General features: G+C 41.1%; 1 protein-coding gene across 2 annotated transcripts in view; it reads right to left on the bottom strand.

The window, feature by feature from the left end:
- sh2d3ca (SH2 domain containing 3Ca) overlaps positions 1–3,842 on the bottom strand; it is a 255,417-nt gene extending 251,575 nt beyond the window's left edge. The window contains exon 1 of one of the 2 annotated variants that reach the window (XM_028809204.2): positions 3,732–3,842. In XM_028809204.2, the coding sequence (XP_028665037.1) occupies positions 3,732–3,750 (19 nt within the window). In that variant the 5' untranslated portion in view covers positions 3,751–3,842. The remainder of the gene's footprint in view (positions 1–3,731) is intronic. The other variant, XM_028809205.2, reaches the window with a different exon arrangement.
- Positions 3,843–18,998: the final 15,156 nt, after the last annotated feature.

Raw genomic sequence — 18,998 nt, forward strand, 5'->3', positions numbered from 1 at the left:
TCAAATCACCAGATATTTATTGTTAGTGACGATGCTGCTACAAAAACAAAGCCATTATGCACAGACTGTCCTGGACCTCCCAACAACCCTGGGCCTGGGGCAGGTGTCTTCAATTTACCTCCTTGTTGGCAACAATGTGGGTGACTGCTCAGGATGATACCAGAGACTGGAATCATGAATGGAATAGCCAGAGGTAAGATTCAAGACTTTATTCTCATTAGGCAGTCATATCATCAAAAACAAATAAGAGGCAAATAATGCTTTAAGTTACAATGTAATATAAATGGCAAAGTACAGGGTGAGCCAAAATGAAGTACAACATTTCTCAAGGTCATTGCGCGAGGTAGAGACAGTTGAGCGGGTCCTTGGACAGGCGATCCCTTGTAGTTTTCAGTCACCAACATGCCTTGGTCCGGTGCACACCGTGCTTTTGCTGTCAAAGTGTTCTTCAAAAACAACAAATCTATAATCACTATTCAACGTGCCTTCCAAACACACTTCAGCATTCCTCCAAACGGTGACGTCCCAAATTGGAAAAGAGTTCTTCAGTGGGTGGCTACATTTAGACAGATGGGTACAACATTGAACAGAACATCTCCAGGCCATCCTTGGACTGTATGAACGCCTGAAAACATCCAAGTTGTAAAGGCATCAATTTTGCAGTCTCCTAGACGTTCAGAGCACAAACATGCTTCTGCCTTAGGCCTTCGGCATTTCCAACACGTCTTTGAGGAGGATTTTGCACGAGAACCTTAATTTTCATCCATTCAAAATAATGGTAGTGCAGGAACTCACTGAGAGAGACTGGTAGAGCCGTAGGGAGTTGTGTATGAACATTCTGCAAAGCGTTCATCGAGATGCCATTGTCATGTGCAGTGATGAGTCACATTTCCATTCGAATGCTTGCAGAAATAAGCAAAACTTTCGCTATTGTGCTGAAACCAACCCTTGCGAGCTTCATCAGAGACCCCTGCACAGTGAGCGTGTTACAGTTTGGTGTGCCGTTGCAGAATTTGTCATTGTAGCCCCTTACTTTTTTGAGGAGGGACGAGCAATGGACACCATCACTTCAGAACGTTACATTCAAATGCTAGAGAATGTTTTGCAGCCCTGTGTCTCTGTACATATGTATGAGGTTTGATTAGTATGATCCATTTCAGGGTGGCGTTCGAAGCATGCATATTTACAAGGTGATTCAGTCCATTTCTAACCAGCTTATTCATGTCAAGGGCCATGGGAGTCTGCGGAAGCCTATCCCAGGTAGCATAGGGCACAAGGCAGGAACAAACTCTGGACAGGGTGCCAGTCCTTCGCAGGGTGAACACACACAAACATATACACCCCATCTGCACACTAGGGCCAATTTAGGATTGCCAGTTCACTTAAGCTGCACAGTGGGAGGAAACCCACGGCAACACGGGGAGAACATGCAAACTGAAGGCAGGGACAAACCTGGGACACGGACCTCGGTCTCCTTACTGCGAGGCAGCAGCGCTACTACAGCATCACCGTGTCGCCCATATTTACTATGTGATTGTGATTTATAAATCACATAGAAACGTGCATACGCCAGGTTTTATTAATCTGATTTTTTTTGGTGTACGCATTTTCCTATTATTTCATCACGCACATATTTTCATGCTCAAATCCACGCAAAGTTTTATAAATGAGGCTCCAGATATGGAAGCCAGGACTGTCAGGATCTCATTGTTTACCCTTTTGACTGATTACTGCTGTTCTTTATCTCTGTTTTTGTGATATCATCGTCCCTGACACTTTATGCATTGTTTTTTATGGGCACCCTCATTTTATTGACGACAGCATAGCCTGTTGCTAATCACTTGACATGACAATAATGCAATATGTGACATGTCACCAGAAATTTTGAACAGAAATGCAATAACATATTAAAGCAATTTAAACAACGCAAAGAAATCCAAAGGTTGGTTTGGACTAATTTTGTATTGTTTTTGGATATCGCGGAACATTCTTTAGCCTCCCATGTAGTATCTGATCTCAGCTTGTTAATCAACACTCCCCTTGATCAAAATTTCAGACATATTACTGAGTGCACTGTCATCTTTTAGATGAGAAGTGTGACGACTTCACAGTTCACTAACCACATACCCAGAAACGAGGCTTGCTGCTACAAGCAGTATGGCAGCGCCCACGCAACCAACTCACAAAACAGCTGCCCCCATCAAAAAAATGACACACAATATGGTGATATAATATTGCAGCAAAAGTAATACAATAAAGAAAACAGTTAAACCAGCAATGCTAACACGTCCAAAGTTACAATCAACTTCGACAATAGCAAACACATTCTTGACTGGCGACAGTTAAAAAAGTCAGACATTTGTGCTTTTTTTTGTTTTTGCTTTAATTATATTTGACTATCTTTATAAAACAATTGTAACTCAACATAACAATCTCAGAACCACCTAATGCAATGTGAGGATGCATGGGAAAATTGAACTGTCCAGAAACGAATGTCTCCATGTCTTTTAATGCAACAGTCTTAAATGCTATGCTGTAAATTATACAGTAAAATGTTCAGACCATAATGTGTTTGTATATTTATGTATTTATTTATTTAAAGTGCTCTGTACAAAGTCAAATTTAAGTTCTATCTATCTGTCTATCTATCTATCATAACATACAGTATCATAACACATGCAAGAATATAACATAACATGAAATAAGATAATATAACATGACATACAGTAACAAGACCTGACATTTGCCTGTTACATTCCATGGCAGGGCTCTGCTTTATATTTTCTGACAGTCCTACTATGACAACAAGGCACGGTGCCTCACAAAGTCTTTCATACCCCCTCACGTCATTCGACAAAGGTAACTGCTCAGAATCCCACCCAGTATTTCAACTAGCGCTAATGCACTTGATAAAGTTGTTTGGACCCTATTTAGGTAACACCTAACTGAAGAAGCAAGTCATAAAAAGATTTCAAGAAGCCTTTATAAAGTTGATGATGATAAGAAAGTGCCCAGCAGAGCTGTAGAAAGCCCACTTATATCCTTCTGAAAGCATGGAAATTGTTTGCTGAAGTCTGGTGCCGTAAAACTACATAAAAAATAAAATAAGAAAGCAACAAAACATTCCACTAATCATCAGACCAGCGTGTATCATGAGATAAAGAGCGAGCGTCTGAGCTGTCATGTCTACGCCTTTGTGAATTAAGCACGCAGATTGTTCTGCCTTTTTTGAGTAAGCGGTTACTAATTCTGCCTGCAACCCTGAAATCGATTAATTGGGTTCAATAATGGACAGCTGCACAGTTTACTTGCCCAATGTCCAACACAAAAAAGTGTAAAATGACCTTCTGATTTGTTGGGGTTGATCTAAAGCGCATTCCCAAAAGATAATTCTGCATTCTGGACACCTTTGTAAAGCCACACCATCACTTGAATGTGACCTCCCACACTGAATAAAAGGAAGGCCTGATGGACAGAGGTGGGCACTGCCAGGCATTTCTCATTCCTTATTCATCTGAGGCCCCGGCCCAGCTTTGCTTTTGACTCACTAAACCTCTCCTCACTAACACAAACAGCACAAAGCCAGACTTGTGTCCTTTGAATTTTGTAATGCAGATTTAACTGAGCTCTTTTTGGAGGCCACATGCTGCTGGAGCACAGATCGCATCTTTAAAAGTCCGAAAGGTCCCAACAACTCATTAAATGCAGAAATGCCGCTGTAGCTGACTTACCCAGTTTTCTCAAACTCATCCTGCTAAGCGTGGAGTTGTGTCTCGGCTGCCAGAGGAGAGTCTTTGTGTGTGCTGAGGACCCAATACATCCGTTCTTACGGTTAAATGTGTAGCAGTAAACCACTTCCTGAAAACATGCAATTAGCGGTGGAAGGCTGAGATGGGGAGTGCGCTTGATTCAAGTCGGAGCTTTAAATTGACCAGAAATGCTACAGGTGCTATTCAGAGCTTTGTGCACAGCTGAGCTCTTCGTTTTATTTCCCATCTTCACAAAGTGCCAGCAGTACAACTTTAGGTAGCATCTTATCTGGTTACGTTTGTCTTTTGGAAACGAGATTTAGCATCGATGGAAAGCTGAATGTCTTTAGGAGAAGATCAAGTCCAAGTGGAGCTGGACATGAGAGTGCATTTGGATCTGAACCCAAGATGCAAGTGCGATGAAGTAGGAAAGGGGGGCTTCTTTCATGCTGTTGACCCTTTAATTTAATAGAAAATGAACTTAGTGGTCCAGCTCTCCTCCACTGACAGGAAGTTAAATACTGACTGTAGAACCCCAAAATAAACACACTTAAAGCCAAGCAGGAAAACCTGGCCAGCAAGTTTCATACATAAAAAAATGAGATTTAAAAGGGGCTTCATCCTGCCACACGGAAGGACGGTGAGTGAGTGGCGAGGAGGAGTGCTTCCTGATCTAGTGAGCTATTGTGACAGTGGGGGAGGTGACCAACATGTCACCACATCCATCTTCTCAAAAGTGCCTACGGCTGTCACACGTGCTGGTGTTGAGGGGCGACTCTTTCACAGTATTTGATCAAAAGCACTTTGTTTTCTGGTGAATTTAATTTGACTAAACCCTTCGTGCATCCTGATTACAGACTTAAACATGCTCACTTTTAGATCCAGGTTATTCTTTCCATTAAAAAAAATTAAAGTCTGAATTATATACTGTAAGAGCCAATCTTAGACAGTTAAAGTTTTGAGTTAAACTCATATTAATGTTTGCTTAATTTGAATAGAATATAAATTTCTTCCATAGTCATAGACAATGGTATGGTCTTTTCCCCCTATAAGTTAGTAAGAGATTGAACCTTCTTACTATAACTGAGAAACAGTGTGATAACTGAGTCAGTTGTGTTTAGAACAGGTCCCAGTAAGCAGGGACTTGAAAGGCCCATTTTCAACTCAGAAATGGGGTAGGCATACAGTTTTCTGACCATTGCTTAGAAATGGTTCAGAAACGTTAAGTGATTAGTAATGATTTGAAATGTAACAAGATTTAAGCTTTGAACAGAACTTTTCTTAACAAGAATTTTTCCCTTTTTTTTTTGCTATTTTAATTTTCTTTTTTGTGTGAACTGCTTTACCTTGGATTTTAACTAAAACTTTTAAAAACGAAGACATTTTGTCTGTGGAATCATTTCAGCGCATCAGGCTTTTGCTGAATCCCATTTTTAAAGTTAGAGCTGCTGAGCTTTGACAATTTTGGCTACATATACCTTGAATATAAAAATGACCAGTTTCTGCTGTCAGCCACGTGCACTATGGGGAGCGTGTTGGAGGTTCCGTTCATGAGGTAAATGGATGGGGGGAGAGCTTTGGGTGAGATGCAGTTTCGAACCTCTCTTCTTCTTCCAGCCCTAGACCGGAGGAGAAGCCCACCAAAGAGCCGTAACGACACTCGTGGTCCACCCTGGAAGCCTCACCTCTTCTGGGTGTCCCACTATATTAGAATAATGAGTCTGGAAGTTGGTGTTCATTCATCGGATAGATAGATAGATAGATAGATAGATAGATAGATAGATAGATAGATAGATAGATAGATAGATAGATAGATAGATAGATAGATAGATAGATAGATAGATAGATAGATAGATAGATAGATAGATAGATAGATAACTTTATTAATCCCAAGGGGAAATTCACATACTCCAGCAGCAGTATACAGATAAAGAACAATATTAAAGAGTGATAACAATGCCAATAACAATGCAGGTATACAGACAGACAATAACTTTATATAATGTTAACGTTTACCCCCCTCGGTGGAATTGAAGAGTCGCATAGTTTGGGGGAGGAACGATCTCCTCAGTCTGTCAGTGGAGCAGGACAGTGACTGCAGTCTGTCACTGAAGCTGCTCCTCTGTCTGGAGATGATACTGTTTAGTGGATGCAGTGGATTCTCCATAATTGACAGGAGCCTGCTCAGCTCCCGTCGCTCTGCCACGGATGTCAAACTGTCCAGCTACTTGCCTACAATAGAGCCTGCCTTCCTCACCAGTTTGTCCAGGCGTGAGGCGTCCTTCTTCTTTATGCTGCATCCCCAACACACCACTGCGTAGAAGAGGGCGCTCGCCACAACCGTCTGATAGAACATCTGAAGTATCTTATTGCAGATGTTGAAGGACGCCAGCCTTCTAAGGAAGTATAGTCAGCTTCCACACTACCAGAAGAAGCAATCAAAACTGGATCGCTGAAACAGTTTGATATAACCTTTTTTCTTTGTTTTCCTTCAGTTTATTAGCATCACCTCCATTAAGTAGGAATCTCACTGGGGACCCTGACACTTTAGTTTGTCCTTCTTCCTTTCATCCAGCACTGCACAACTTCAACCACCAGCACTTTCATGTTTTGCCTTAGCAGCCATAGCGCGCATATATATATCCTTAAACAAGCCGAATCTAATTCAGGTCTCAGGGTGCCGGATTCTGCCCCACGTAGCACTGGGAGCAAAGCCGGAAGCAGCCTTAAGACTGGGCAGCACACAAGACAGTTTAGAGTGACCCATTAACACAGCCGGCCCACCTTCATGGATGTAAGATGTAAACCTACAAAGACACCGAGGCAGCATGCAAACTTCACACACGATTAAACCAGACATAAGACTCAAGGTCTCTGAGACAACTGCACTAACTACCGAAGCAAAGAGACTCCTGATCAGCCCAAATCTTCTCATTTTCTGGGGCAGTCAAAGATTGTTTTAATCATGCCAAGTGGCCTTGTATGTGCCACACCATCGCATTGCTACCACTGGCCTGCACATTGATATCCAACAAGACAATTACATGGATTCATTATGTTTGCCCATTCAGAGTCGTTCTCCACTGTCCAGTCTTTTGATCCTCAGCTCACTGCAGCAGCACCTTCTTATTTTTCACTGAAAGGAATGAGCTATAGGCTGCCATTCATCATCCAGGACATGGTATGACAAGCTCTAATATGTCTGTCTGTGACCCCAGTTGTACCCATTTGTTAACTGGTCAACTGTAGCCCATTTGTTATTTTGCACAATTCAGGTCAGCCTCTGTCTGTTCATTTCCAACCACCTCCTAGGTGGTTCAGTGCACCCAAAAAACTACCATTTATGAAATCCTCTGCAGTGTTTCAGCTCTTGATACAATTATGGCAGCAAGAGTGGCATTACTACTGCCAGGCAGCCTTTTCAGCTTTCACTACAGGACTGACTGCAGTGCAAAATGCCACCGTGTGAACCGTGACTGATAGTGCTAGTCCAGGTTGGAGCACAGCATTGGATGAACCCGTGTTCAGACTGGGACAACGAGTGCATTTTATATGCGGTTTTTGTGTTTTTTTATGTTCAGGATTACAAATTTAAAGTCTGCTTTAATTTTAACTCGTTCTGATAAAATTGCTTTTAAATGCCTTGTCATTATTGTTTATGCTGTGATGCAGGAGTCACTCTCTTGCACCTGAAAGACGAGGCTTATTCACAGGCCTTCAGGAGAACCACCTTTATCATTCAGCTTAAAACAGGAACAGCATGCGTATTTATTGAAGCGGGAGCTACCGCTCCACAACACACAGACACAGCAAACCAGCACTGACTTCAATAGTCATCCCTTCTTCAGTTCAGGCTCAGATAGTCCTCCTCGTCAGGTTGGTCCTGCAGCTGTGGGTCAGTGACTGTATGAATGAAAGTATTCCCAGGATCAGCCCATGACCGATGGATGCGTTGCGTGGTGGGACTGTAAACTCAATTGTGCTGTGGCGAGCCTGCCATTGTCTGGTGAGTATATCACCCATATTTTGAAATTGAGGTTTCTTTGGTTCTGTCTTAACGGGCCTCACAATGCATTGTTCTGTGTAGGCTCATGTAACCATAACTCGCTATCTCTCAGCCGATACACTTAAGATACAACACCATTAAGCCCACCAGTATAGGGCACAAGGCAGGAACAATTCTGTGGCCTGGGTGCAAGTCTGTGGGACTTGTACAGATAGTTTCAATTTCAAACAGTTCCTAGTGCTAGGTTTTTGACTCCTTTTTTGACTTTTGCTTTGGGTTTAGCTTTGTTCTGCTTTTTTGCTTGGTAGCATGACCCCCCGTGTGTTCTTGACTACGATTTTTGACTTATGTTTGCATCTCCTCCTCTATTTGCTCACAATAATTTCAGAACAGCCTGTGATTCTTAACAGAAACAGGCACAAAAAATGCAAAAAAAATGTTTTTTCTTTTTTTTTTTTAATTTAAAAAGTCTATAATGCAAAAGCTGCGGTGGGTTGGCACCCTGCCCGGGATTGGTTCCCTGCCTTGTGCCCTGTGTTGGCTGGGATTGGCTCCAGCAGACCCCCGCGACCCTGTGTTCGGATTCAGCGGGTTGGAAAATGGATGGATGGATGGATAATGCAAAAGGGTGGCAAAAGTGGAGACTGGGAATGACAAACAGAAAAAAAACACTTGTCACAGTTTGTGACGGGAAATCAAACCAAGGTTATAAAAGATACAAAAACTCCAGAAATTCCACAGTCCATGACAAAGAGAGGTGAATCTAATAAAGTGGCAACAGGCAAAGTATTACACAGTCATTGTTAGACCCATTGAGCAAACTAAATATTAGTCTGCCATTTGGATTTCTAGGGGTGCGCACTATTCAAAATAAATTTCAATATAAATCCCAGTCTTGTCTCTGAGAACTATTTTAAAAATGTAAATAAAATGAACAACACCGATGCTTACCCAGTAAAGGTTGAGATCCAGCCACTCGCAAAGCTCAAAATTAGGTATAGGCCTCAAAAACAAACACAACACTTCCTCTCACCACAGGTCTGTAAAAAAAGGGCAGGCCTCACCACCTCAGGAAACCAGGCCCCTAACTTAAAAGACAGGCTTACATCCTGCACGGGCCTAAAAAGGGGGGCAAAGGCTTTTAAAGTCACAAAAAGCAAAAGGAAAGGTGTAAAACTATGAAAAAAAAAATTCTGGCTCAAGAAAACCCAACAAAGTACTTTGATATTTAAATATTTATTAAACTGGACTCAAAAAGGATAAGCAAATTTAAGGCAGAAGCAAAATAAAAAATAAAAACAGGTTTTGTTTAAAAGGCTGACGTAAAAGGGAACAAATCTAAAAACTCATATTTAGTAACAGCACCTAAACAAGAGCAGGGATCTAAGCTAATAAATCCACCAGGATCACAAATCAAAATCAGGAATCACAAACAGAATCGGCCATTTCAGCAGCTTCTTCGTGTTAAATACCATTGGGTTTGGCTCAGGTGCAATGGCCCCGCACCCCATCTCAACATAACATAACTTACAGAGCTAGACCCCACAAAACTAAAATTACTCGCAAACACAAACTTATCAACAAACAAAATAACATTAATCAAATGACACAATAAAAAAGGAAACAAAAACAAAATCAATATTTGCAAAATAAAATGTAACCTACTTTATATTATGTTTACCCCTGAAAAACAAGAGAAAAATGTCGAATTTGTTCTAACAAGAAAAAATGTTATTCTATGTAACAAAACATGGCAACATAAATCCAGTAGTAAAGGTATCTGTATGTGCGTCCACGGCTGTACTGATGCAGATTTATTACACGTCCTTCGTGTGACATGTTTTGAAACTGCCACCAACGCACATCCTGATGTTGTAAATGGGGCAGTGGAAACACATTCCTTATAATAGTATTTCTGCTGCTTCAGAAATAATCTCAGTGCTTGATTCACACAATGGACATTATTATTATTTATTTATCAGACACCTTTACCCAAGGTGACTTACAAAGCTAGTTATAATATATACAAGAATGCCAATGCAAGCATCAAAGCAACAGAGAACAACAAAAAAGCAAACATGAGGGTGTGCAGCTACTACTTAATTATATTTATAACTAGACTATGACAAAAAGACAAACATCAGTACCCTAAACTCTTTGTCAGTTCATCAGCAGCTATCCTGCTAGGGGCTAAGCAGATCCAAAATATTTAATGAAATGGCGTGTTATTATTGGCTACAACAGTGCCAGGCTTAGTGACTTCCACATTTCCCTGACACGAACACTAATTGTTGTTGCATTATGAACAGTACATAGGGGTTTAACTTCTTTCTTGTCCTTGACTGTAATTTTGCCTTTTTTGCCACATAATGCTGTGACCCACTGACACAACTGAAGTGACCTGGCATATCACGGTGGTTCAGTCATACAGTACCGTGTGCATCAGTTTAACTATCCATGTCAACGTCTGATGACTAATTCACACTGGCATCACTATCACTTCATACAAATAATGGTTCAGTTTCAGTTTGCTCTAAAACTGGCTTTACACATTCTTAGTTCTACACCATTTTGAGTTTGGTTGTAGGCTCCACCCCACTCATGAATATTAATGAGTTACCATAAAATGGCAAAATACATAGAAGTATTCATGACATTTTACAGCAATAAATTAGTTTATGCACTAGATGGCAACAGAAAACTGTCCTGAGCATTACATGGGTTTAATGCTGTATAGCTGATGATAACAGCCTTAGTCGTGAGACACTTGGGCTTAACCATCTTTACATAGAATTCCGAGCCTGAGAGTCATTTGAGGTTAACACCTCTTCTCCTTCTTCGTCTTCTTCGTTTGGCTGCTCCCGTTAGGGGTTGCCACAGCGGAACATCTTCTTCCATATCTTTCTGTCCTCTGCATCTTGTTCTGTTACACTCATCACCTGCATGTCCTCTCTCACCACATCCATAAACCTTCTCTTAGGCTTTCCTCTTTTTTTCTTGCCTGGCAGCTCTATCCTTATCATTCTTCTCCCAATATACCCAGCATCTCTCCTCTGTACATGTCCAAACCAACACAATCTCGCCTCTCTGACTTTGTCTCCTAGCCATCTAACGTGATCTGACCCTCTAATGTACTCATTTCTAGGAGGTTAAAAGCGAACAAAAAAGTTAAATAAACAGAAAACACACTTTAGTCTGGAGCAAAACCCTGGCTGAACCATAACACTAATCAACCGGGCATTAGATTGAAGAAATGGTTTGTAAAAGAGTTGAGGACCACTACAAGCTGAGAAACTGAGATCAACAGAATATACCTTGTACTCAGAAGCTAAACCAGAGTTAAGCAAACAACAGCATTATGGGTCAGAAAAACAAAAATGCAACATGACAATATCGATGGGGTGTCCTGTAGCTGATCTTCTAACTTTTTCAACATCTTTGTCAGTGAGCACTTATTAAAGACTTTAATGATCACTTGCCTCTTTTTTTGCTCTGTTTCTGTGCTATCCATCTTGCCATCCTATATACCATTTTCAGTAACGTAGTTCTTCTAATATTGTGATGCCTCATTTGAAGCCTAAGATTAATTTTGTGTTTTGTGAGATGATCAGATCATATAACACCCTTGTACAGTATGCACAAACTCTGGCCACAAGCAGCAGCTAGCTGATCTGGGTATGATACATAATCATTCTTGTATGTAATCTATATACAGTACTGTGCAAAAGTTTTAGGCAGGTGTGAAAAAATGCTGTAAACAAAGAATGCTTTCAAAAATGGAAGTGTTAATCATTTATTTTCATCAATCAACAAAATACAGTGAATGAACAAAAGAGAAATCTAAATCAAATCAATATTTGGTGTGACCACCCTTTGCCTTCAAAACAGCATCAATTCTTCTAGGTACACCTGCACACAGTTTTTGAAGGAACTCAGCTGGTAGGTTGTTCCAAACATCTTGGAGAACTAACCACAGATCTTCTGTGGATGTAGGCTTCTTCACATCCTTCTGTCTCTTCATGTAATCCCAGACACACTCGATGACGTTGAGATCAGGGCTCTGTGGGGGCCAAACCATCACTTCCAGGACTTCTTGTTCTTCTTTACACTGAAGATAGTTCTTAATGATTTTGGCTGTATGTTTGGGGTCGTTGTCCTGCTGCAGAATAAATTTGGAGCCAATCATACGCCTCCCTGATGGTATTGCATGATGGATAAGTATCTGCCTGTATTTCTCAGCATTGAGAACACCATTAATCCTGACCAAATCTCCAACTACATTTGCAGAAATGCAGCCCCAAACGTTCAAGGAACCTCCACCATGCTTCACTGTTGCCTGCAGACACTCATTATTGTACCGCTCTCCAGCCCTTCGACAAGCAAACTGCCTTCTGCTACAGCCAAATATTTCAAATTTTGACTCATCAGTCCAGAGTACCTGCTGCCATTTTTCTGCACCCCAATTCCTATGTTTTTGTGCATACTCGAGTCGCTTGGCCTTGTTTCCACGTCGGAGGTATGGCTTTTTGGCTGCAACTCATCCATGAAGACCACTTCTGGCCAGACTTCTCCAGACAGTAGATGGGTGTACCTGGGTCCCAGTGGTTTCTGTCAGTTCTGAGCTGATGGCACTGCTGGACATCTTCCGATTTCGAAGGGTAATAAGCTGATGTGTCTTTCATCTGCTGCACTAAGTTTCCTTGGCCGACCACTGCATCTGTGATCCTCAACGTTGCCCGTTTCTTTGTGCTTCTTCAAAAGAGCTTGAACAGCACATCTTGAAACTCCAGTCTGCTTTGAAATCTTTGTCTGGGAGAGACCTTGCTGATGCAGTAGAACTACCTTGTGTCTTGTTGCTGTGCTCAGTCTTGCCATGACATGAAACTGTCTTCCACATCCTCACCTTGGTAGCAGAGTTTGGCTGTTCCTCACCCAGTTTTAAGCCTCCTGTTTCAGTTAATGACTGCGTTTCAACCTACGTGTGACATTGATGATCATTAGCACCTGTTTGGTAGAATTGGTTGATCAAACACCTGACTAGAATCCTACAAAATCCCTGACTTTGTGCAAGTGTACAGTACCTATAAGAATTGATGCTGGTTTGAAGGCAAAAGGTAGTAACACCAAATATTGATTTGATTTAGATTTTTCTTTTGTTCGCTCACTTTGCAATTTGTAAATTGATAACAATAAACAATCATTATTTATATTTCTGAAAGCATTCTTTGTTTACAGCATTTTTTCACACCTGCCTAAAACTTTTGCACAGTACTGTAAATCTTTGTAAAGTCATAAGTAAATATATGATTTTCTAAATGCAAAACAGTATTTTCAGTCTCATTTGCAGAGTTATTAATGGATTAGCTTAGCAATTAGCTGAAGCCTGGCCACAATGGCAAGTCTGGCCACAGTGACCTACATAACTGGGACACTCATGTTAAAAGCTGAGTTGTAATCAGAAAAGAGAATTGAAATATACACGTCCTGTTCAGCTCAAAGGTTCTGATTGGTTTTAAAGGGAGATACAGTATCCATATCAGGCCTACTGCATCGATACTCAAACCAAAGCAGGCCTAACATGATGGGGATCATACTGTATGTGTTAACACATCCTTCTAGACATTTTGCAATGATAAACATAACACTGGCACGTTGGCAGTCATTCAGGAGATTTCTTGTGCAATGGCACTATTGTTTAATCTCATGACAGACTAAAAAGTAACCCTTTAAGTTCCATCTTCTGAAACAGTCAGTGACAGCAGCTGTGGAACAAGACACAACATGAGGTACAGACTGCATCTCTGCTGTTAGTCATTAGCACTAAAACATGAGTAACATGATAGTTATAATTTGTTACTAACCCTCACCTATTCTGTTTCTCTTCTCGGTACTCAAATGTGGCACTTGGCGCCACGGCCCACCTGCCAAATTGTTTTGCAAGGCTAAGGTAAAGTAATCCCTGACAGACGCTCACAGGAATCGTGGGGTAGAGGGGTCCTTTAGTCGGATTGGCTGGCCCAGCACTGACTCAGCTGTGGAATGGCCAATAGGAGGAGGCAGCTTTATGGCTGAGGTCTCCAGGACTCTAAACTAATCCAAATTATGTTATGTGATATCATCTCCTGTTAAATTTGTGTCTTTATACTGTATTGAGGATTTGTTCTGCTTTGTGTATTGTATTGTATTGACCCCCTTCTTTTTGACACCCACTGCACGCCCAGCCTACCTAGAAAGGGGTCTCTCTTTGAAGTGCCTTTCTCAAGGTTTCTTCCATTTTTTCCCTACAAGGGTTATTTTTGGGAGTTTTTTCTTGTCTTCTTAGAGAGTTGAGGCTGGGGGGCTGTCAAGAGGCAGGGCCTGTTAAAGCCCATTGTGACACTTCTTGTGCGATTTTGGGCCATACAAAAATAAATTGTATTGTATTGTATTGTACGCTTCTCTTACTGCCATGAGATACTTACATATATTTTGTGTTAAAGTGAAACATGCAATTCCTAATTAGCTTGTTGGCTACTGTGGGCTACAACAGAACACAAGGCAATGAATGGGACACTTTAAAGAGGCCTCCTGCTCCGTTTCCTCCCAGTAATTACGCTTCATACGCGGTCATCTCCTTTGACATGCCCTCCCAGTCAGCTCCTCTCTCCTGGCACAGAAGACTCGTAAACACAATTCTAGAAGGAGCAGAGGCCACTCAGAGAAGAGCTGTCTATTTCAAAGTTTTTATTTTTATATTTCCCTTGCACAACAGCTGAGCCACAGAGCCGGGTGTGACCTGAGAAACAGGAAATAGCAAGGAGTTATTGCTTCAGCCTGCAGTGAGGCGCCCCTAAATAGGTGGCAGGGGGGTCACAATGTCTCTGGAACTCTAATGGCATGAAGACTTTGGCTAGCCCACCTGAACTATCTTCAAACTGAGCAGGTGTTTCACAGAGGTGTGATGGTCAACCTGGCTATTTCAATCTGTCAGCTCAAGTGCATTTCACCCAGAGACATTCAAGACACTTTACAAAACGCCTGAGAACACTCAAACAAAGTTAAAGCAGTTCCATAAGACGTGCAAAATCAGGGGTTTCCAAAGTTCTTTAAGTCGAGGCCCTCCAAAATATTGTACCACCTGGTCAGGGTACCCCAATAATAAAATGCCAATCAGCAAACCAGCAAAATATCCTGGTTACTGATATCAGTAATCACACGGCATGATTGTAGATAATGGCTGACCTGTTAATCAAAGTAAATGCTTAACAGCAGCAGACGTGATCAACTGTCATGTGGTATCTCCAGTCCAGGGACACTCAGCATGGCATTCTTCATGGCATACCATCTCCAGGATTTGAGATGCTTTTTAATATTACAATTACTTGTTAAGTACTGAACTCTTACTAGGCACAACTAAAAGTGGGAATTCTTTCATTTCCCCCCACTACTGCTTGTGAGAATTTTAATGAGCAGTTACAAAAAGTGTCTTGTGTGGTTGTGTTGTGTCTTTTAAATTTTTTTAACTATTACAAATGCTTTAGTAATTAATTATTTCTTGTATGAACAATACATTTTCATTAAGGAATGAGTAGTATCTTTAGGTAGTGTGGTGTAGGGGTTAAGGCTTTGGACCTCAAACCCTGAGGTTGTGGGTTCAAATCCCACTATTGACGCTGAGCAAGTCACTTGAGCTGCAACTGGAAAACCAAGAGGAATGTAACCAATTGTATCATAAATATTGTAAGTCACCTTGGATAAAGGTGTTAGCCAAATAAATTAATGTAAATATTAGAAAACCTTAGTCTGTTGGGGCCAGACGTGATTCTCAAACGAGACAACTTGTTAAAAAATATGTCGTGAATAGAGCGGCAAAGGCTGCGCTCACAGTGACTTCTTCCTTTAATGGCCGCCTCCAATATCTCCAGTCCATGTGAACTAATCCGCCAAGATTTCAGGGAGAGAGCAAAACAAACTGAACAGAAGACTTGACGTTGAGAGAAAATAAAAAAATGAAAATTGCTGTCATAATTTCAGGAGCTCAGTAGCACAAGGTAACTGAAGCTTAATGATTAATTTTACGTTCTAATGAGCGCAGCAACAGAAGATACACACACACACTGGTAGACCATTGCAGTTGCTGGGATCTACACATTTGAGATGTGCTTCTGACTGCTACGATACCTTTCTGTCATTCTGAGTATTGCACCAACATACAGCATAACATCAGCAAACAGAGTTTAGATAAGCATTGTGGTCTATGGATATTCTACAGTACACTGTACAGTTTTATGCAGTAGTAGTACAGTATGCTGTGGCTATCACCTGGCTTGACACGTTTACATTTCAAATCAAATGATAATGTCAGCTCCTTTAGTTACTGGTTTAGATGTACAGTCAGAGTAGGATGCTGTGCAGCGTTGTCTGTGTTTCTACTGGTATCATTAGGCAGATTTGTTGATATGTATTGATGAATATAATAAAAAAAGAAGCTCCACAAAAAACAAAGTTTTGGGAACCGTCCCCGTATATTGTCCAATGGACAAAAATAAAGCAGATAAACTGGTTGCAATGATCAAAAGTACTGTAATTTGTAACATTTCACAAAGTACATGAGACAAAATGGCGTTTTTATACAGAATGGGAAATGGTTGGCAGGAAATGACGTTGAATTCAGGAGCAGGAAACAACGTCATTCTGAAGGAACCGGAAGTGACGTCATCCATAGTGGCCGGACATGATGTCATGGCTGGCGCTGGAAGTGATGTCTTGGCGGCCATTTTGGAACCCAGAAATGGACAGATTTATTTTTCCTTGGTTTTCCTATTGGAAGATCAAGAGATGCGGGTAAGTACCATGTGACAACCCCTTGTCTCGCGATGTTTCACTCACCTTTAGGCTTTTTGACTGCCTCCTAAACGCACGTGTGTGACAGTGTGTTTTAAGTACTGAAATCTGCATCTCCTGTGGCTCTTCTTTACCAATGTCCTTCTGACAAAGTGTGACACATCATTTACTTCAAATGGATATTTTTAAGTTCATATATTCACAAACAAAGCTCGCAGTTCATTAAACCTTACATCGACTCTGGCAGTATCGTTGTAAATGAACAATAGGGAGCACACGCAGCACCTGCGACAACATATCTTTCATGTTTACCACTTGTCCATTGATGTCAACAAATGCCAATGTATAATCTGAAGCTACAGAAAGGTTTTTCCCTTGCATCAGGTTATGTTTATTTTTGAAACATGCATAGCACTCTCTGCACAAAGAACTGTCAAAGAATAGACGCTAGGTGGCACTGTTGCCCTGTTTGTTCGGACACAGGTTAAAATACCAAGAAGTTAATGTCTTCTTAAATGAGTGCCCTTTAAGCACCACAGCCACCAATAAACAGGCAAGAAAACACCAAACACAAATAATTATAAATTAAATCTCTCCTCCACACCTCCCAGCAAGCTTTGTCCTACTCTACTCCACCCGACTCCGGCTCACTTGCTGGGTTCACAACAGTCCTTTAAATAGTCCTTGTCCTGGAAGTGCTTCTGTCCTTCTGTCCGCATGACTTGCTAGCACTTCCGGGTCAGATGGAGAACTGGCTTTTTCTTCAGCCCGGAAGTACTTTGGAGCTTCCATCCTTGTGACTTTTAAGTACTTCCAAGCTATGGATGAGGCATGGCTCCTCCGGTCACAGCTCCTCTTGGAAGCACCCACTGTACCCAACAGGGCTGAGAAACCGAACTCCAAGTCCCAGGATGCCCGGTGGGAATCCGGGGTACCGCTACACTCCATGGGAGCTGCCATCTAGCATTTTGGGGGAGGCAGTGTACAAAAGTAGATGCTTCCCCCCATCCTTCCATCCCTTGGGTGTTCCAGCCGGGTTTATATGTCTAATAGGGTTTTTGTAGGAGACGTTTCGACTGTAAATGGTTCTTCATAAACCAAAGCTTGGAGTTTGTTGGACCAGGTTAACGAGAGCACCTCTGATCTTTGTATTCCACATCACCACCCCTACTCTGAGCGCCTCCTTCAGGAGGTGTTGGATTGGTTTAGAAATGTTACGCTTAGTGAGCAGATTCATTTCTCCAACCCAGCTTTAAGCAAAATTCACTTATGGTTGTTTCCAGATGTATATATTAAATGTCTGGCTCACCAAGACTAAGAAAACCTAAAAGTTTCATAAGTTTACTCTACATAAATTACACAGTTACACATGAATTAAACAGAAAAGCGCAAAGTTCTACATGTGGGCAAACGAAATATCAATTTTAAGTACAAGAGGGGAAACAATGGTTTATGTTGACACAGCACTATTCATGTCTAAGCCATCTTTCGTGAAAACATATCGCAGTTCTGTGAGCCATCATTTTCTTTTATTATTACATGTGGATGTTTGCACTTTCTTCTGAGGCCACATTAAAAAAAAATAATACTTTCAATTCTATCAAACAAAAAAACTGTGATCTTGTGCAATTCTTAAAAGATGTGGATAGTAACATGAAGTTATGTTACCCTGCAGACAGCATTCAAAAATCACTTCAGGAAACACACAAAACAATATTCGACAGTTATAATAAAACAGAAGACCAAATAGTGAAAATGAAATTTTGGATACAAAGATTTATAAATAACTTCTTTGGTAATATCAAAACTTAACTGACCAAATGAATGAGCAGAAAAGAGAAATGAAGCTTGTTCTTTTATGGAGTATTTGGGAGCGGAGCAGCCATTTATTTCCCTTTCTGCTCATCCATTTATGTCCCCAACAAGCTCATTTTCCATTCAGGCAGAAACGATTATCCCTTGTTCCTCTGCACTTCAAGTTTATTTGAGATTTACCCTGTGTTATAATTTTGCAGGCTTCAACAAGGATGTGCATTGATATTTTTATTTAACTGCTGTTTTCATCCAAAATCCACCTTAATATTTGTGTCGTCTGGTTGTTATGGTCATTCCTAAACATGGTGCATTACAAACATTTTTAGTTATAAAATGCATTGCATTTGTCATTCCAACAGATAGCGCATCGCAGACATTAACACTGCTTTACAAGTCCCATAACTAATGGCACATAACAGAGGCATATACATTGTCACGCACGTGCGCATGGGAGACAGCTAGAAGGACCAAAAGAAGGTAATTCCACGTCAAGCCAGGGGGTGGCAGGGTGCAGTAAACTTCTCTCTGTTTTATTCCTGCAGACCAAACACGGGAAATTCTGCCTGGACTCGACGATGCGAAGTCACTTCCTGTTCCGGCCATCA

The sequence above is a fragment of the Erpetoichthys calabaricus genome, chromosome 9 (genome assembly GCF_900747795.2).
Source record: "Erpetoichthys calabaricus chromosome 9, fErpCal1.3, whole genome shotgun sequence".
NCBI classification, from domain to species: domain Eukaryota; kingdom Metazoa; phylum Chordata; class Cladistia; order Polypteriformes; family Polypteridae; genus Erpetoichthys; species Erpetoichthys calabaricus.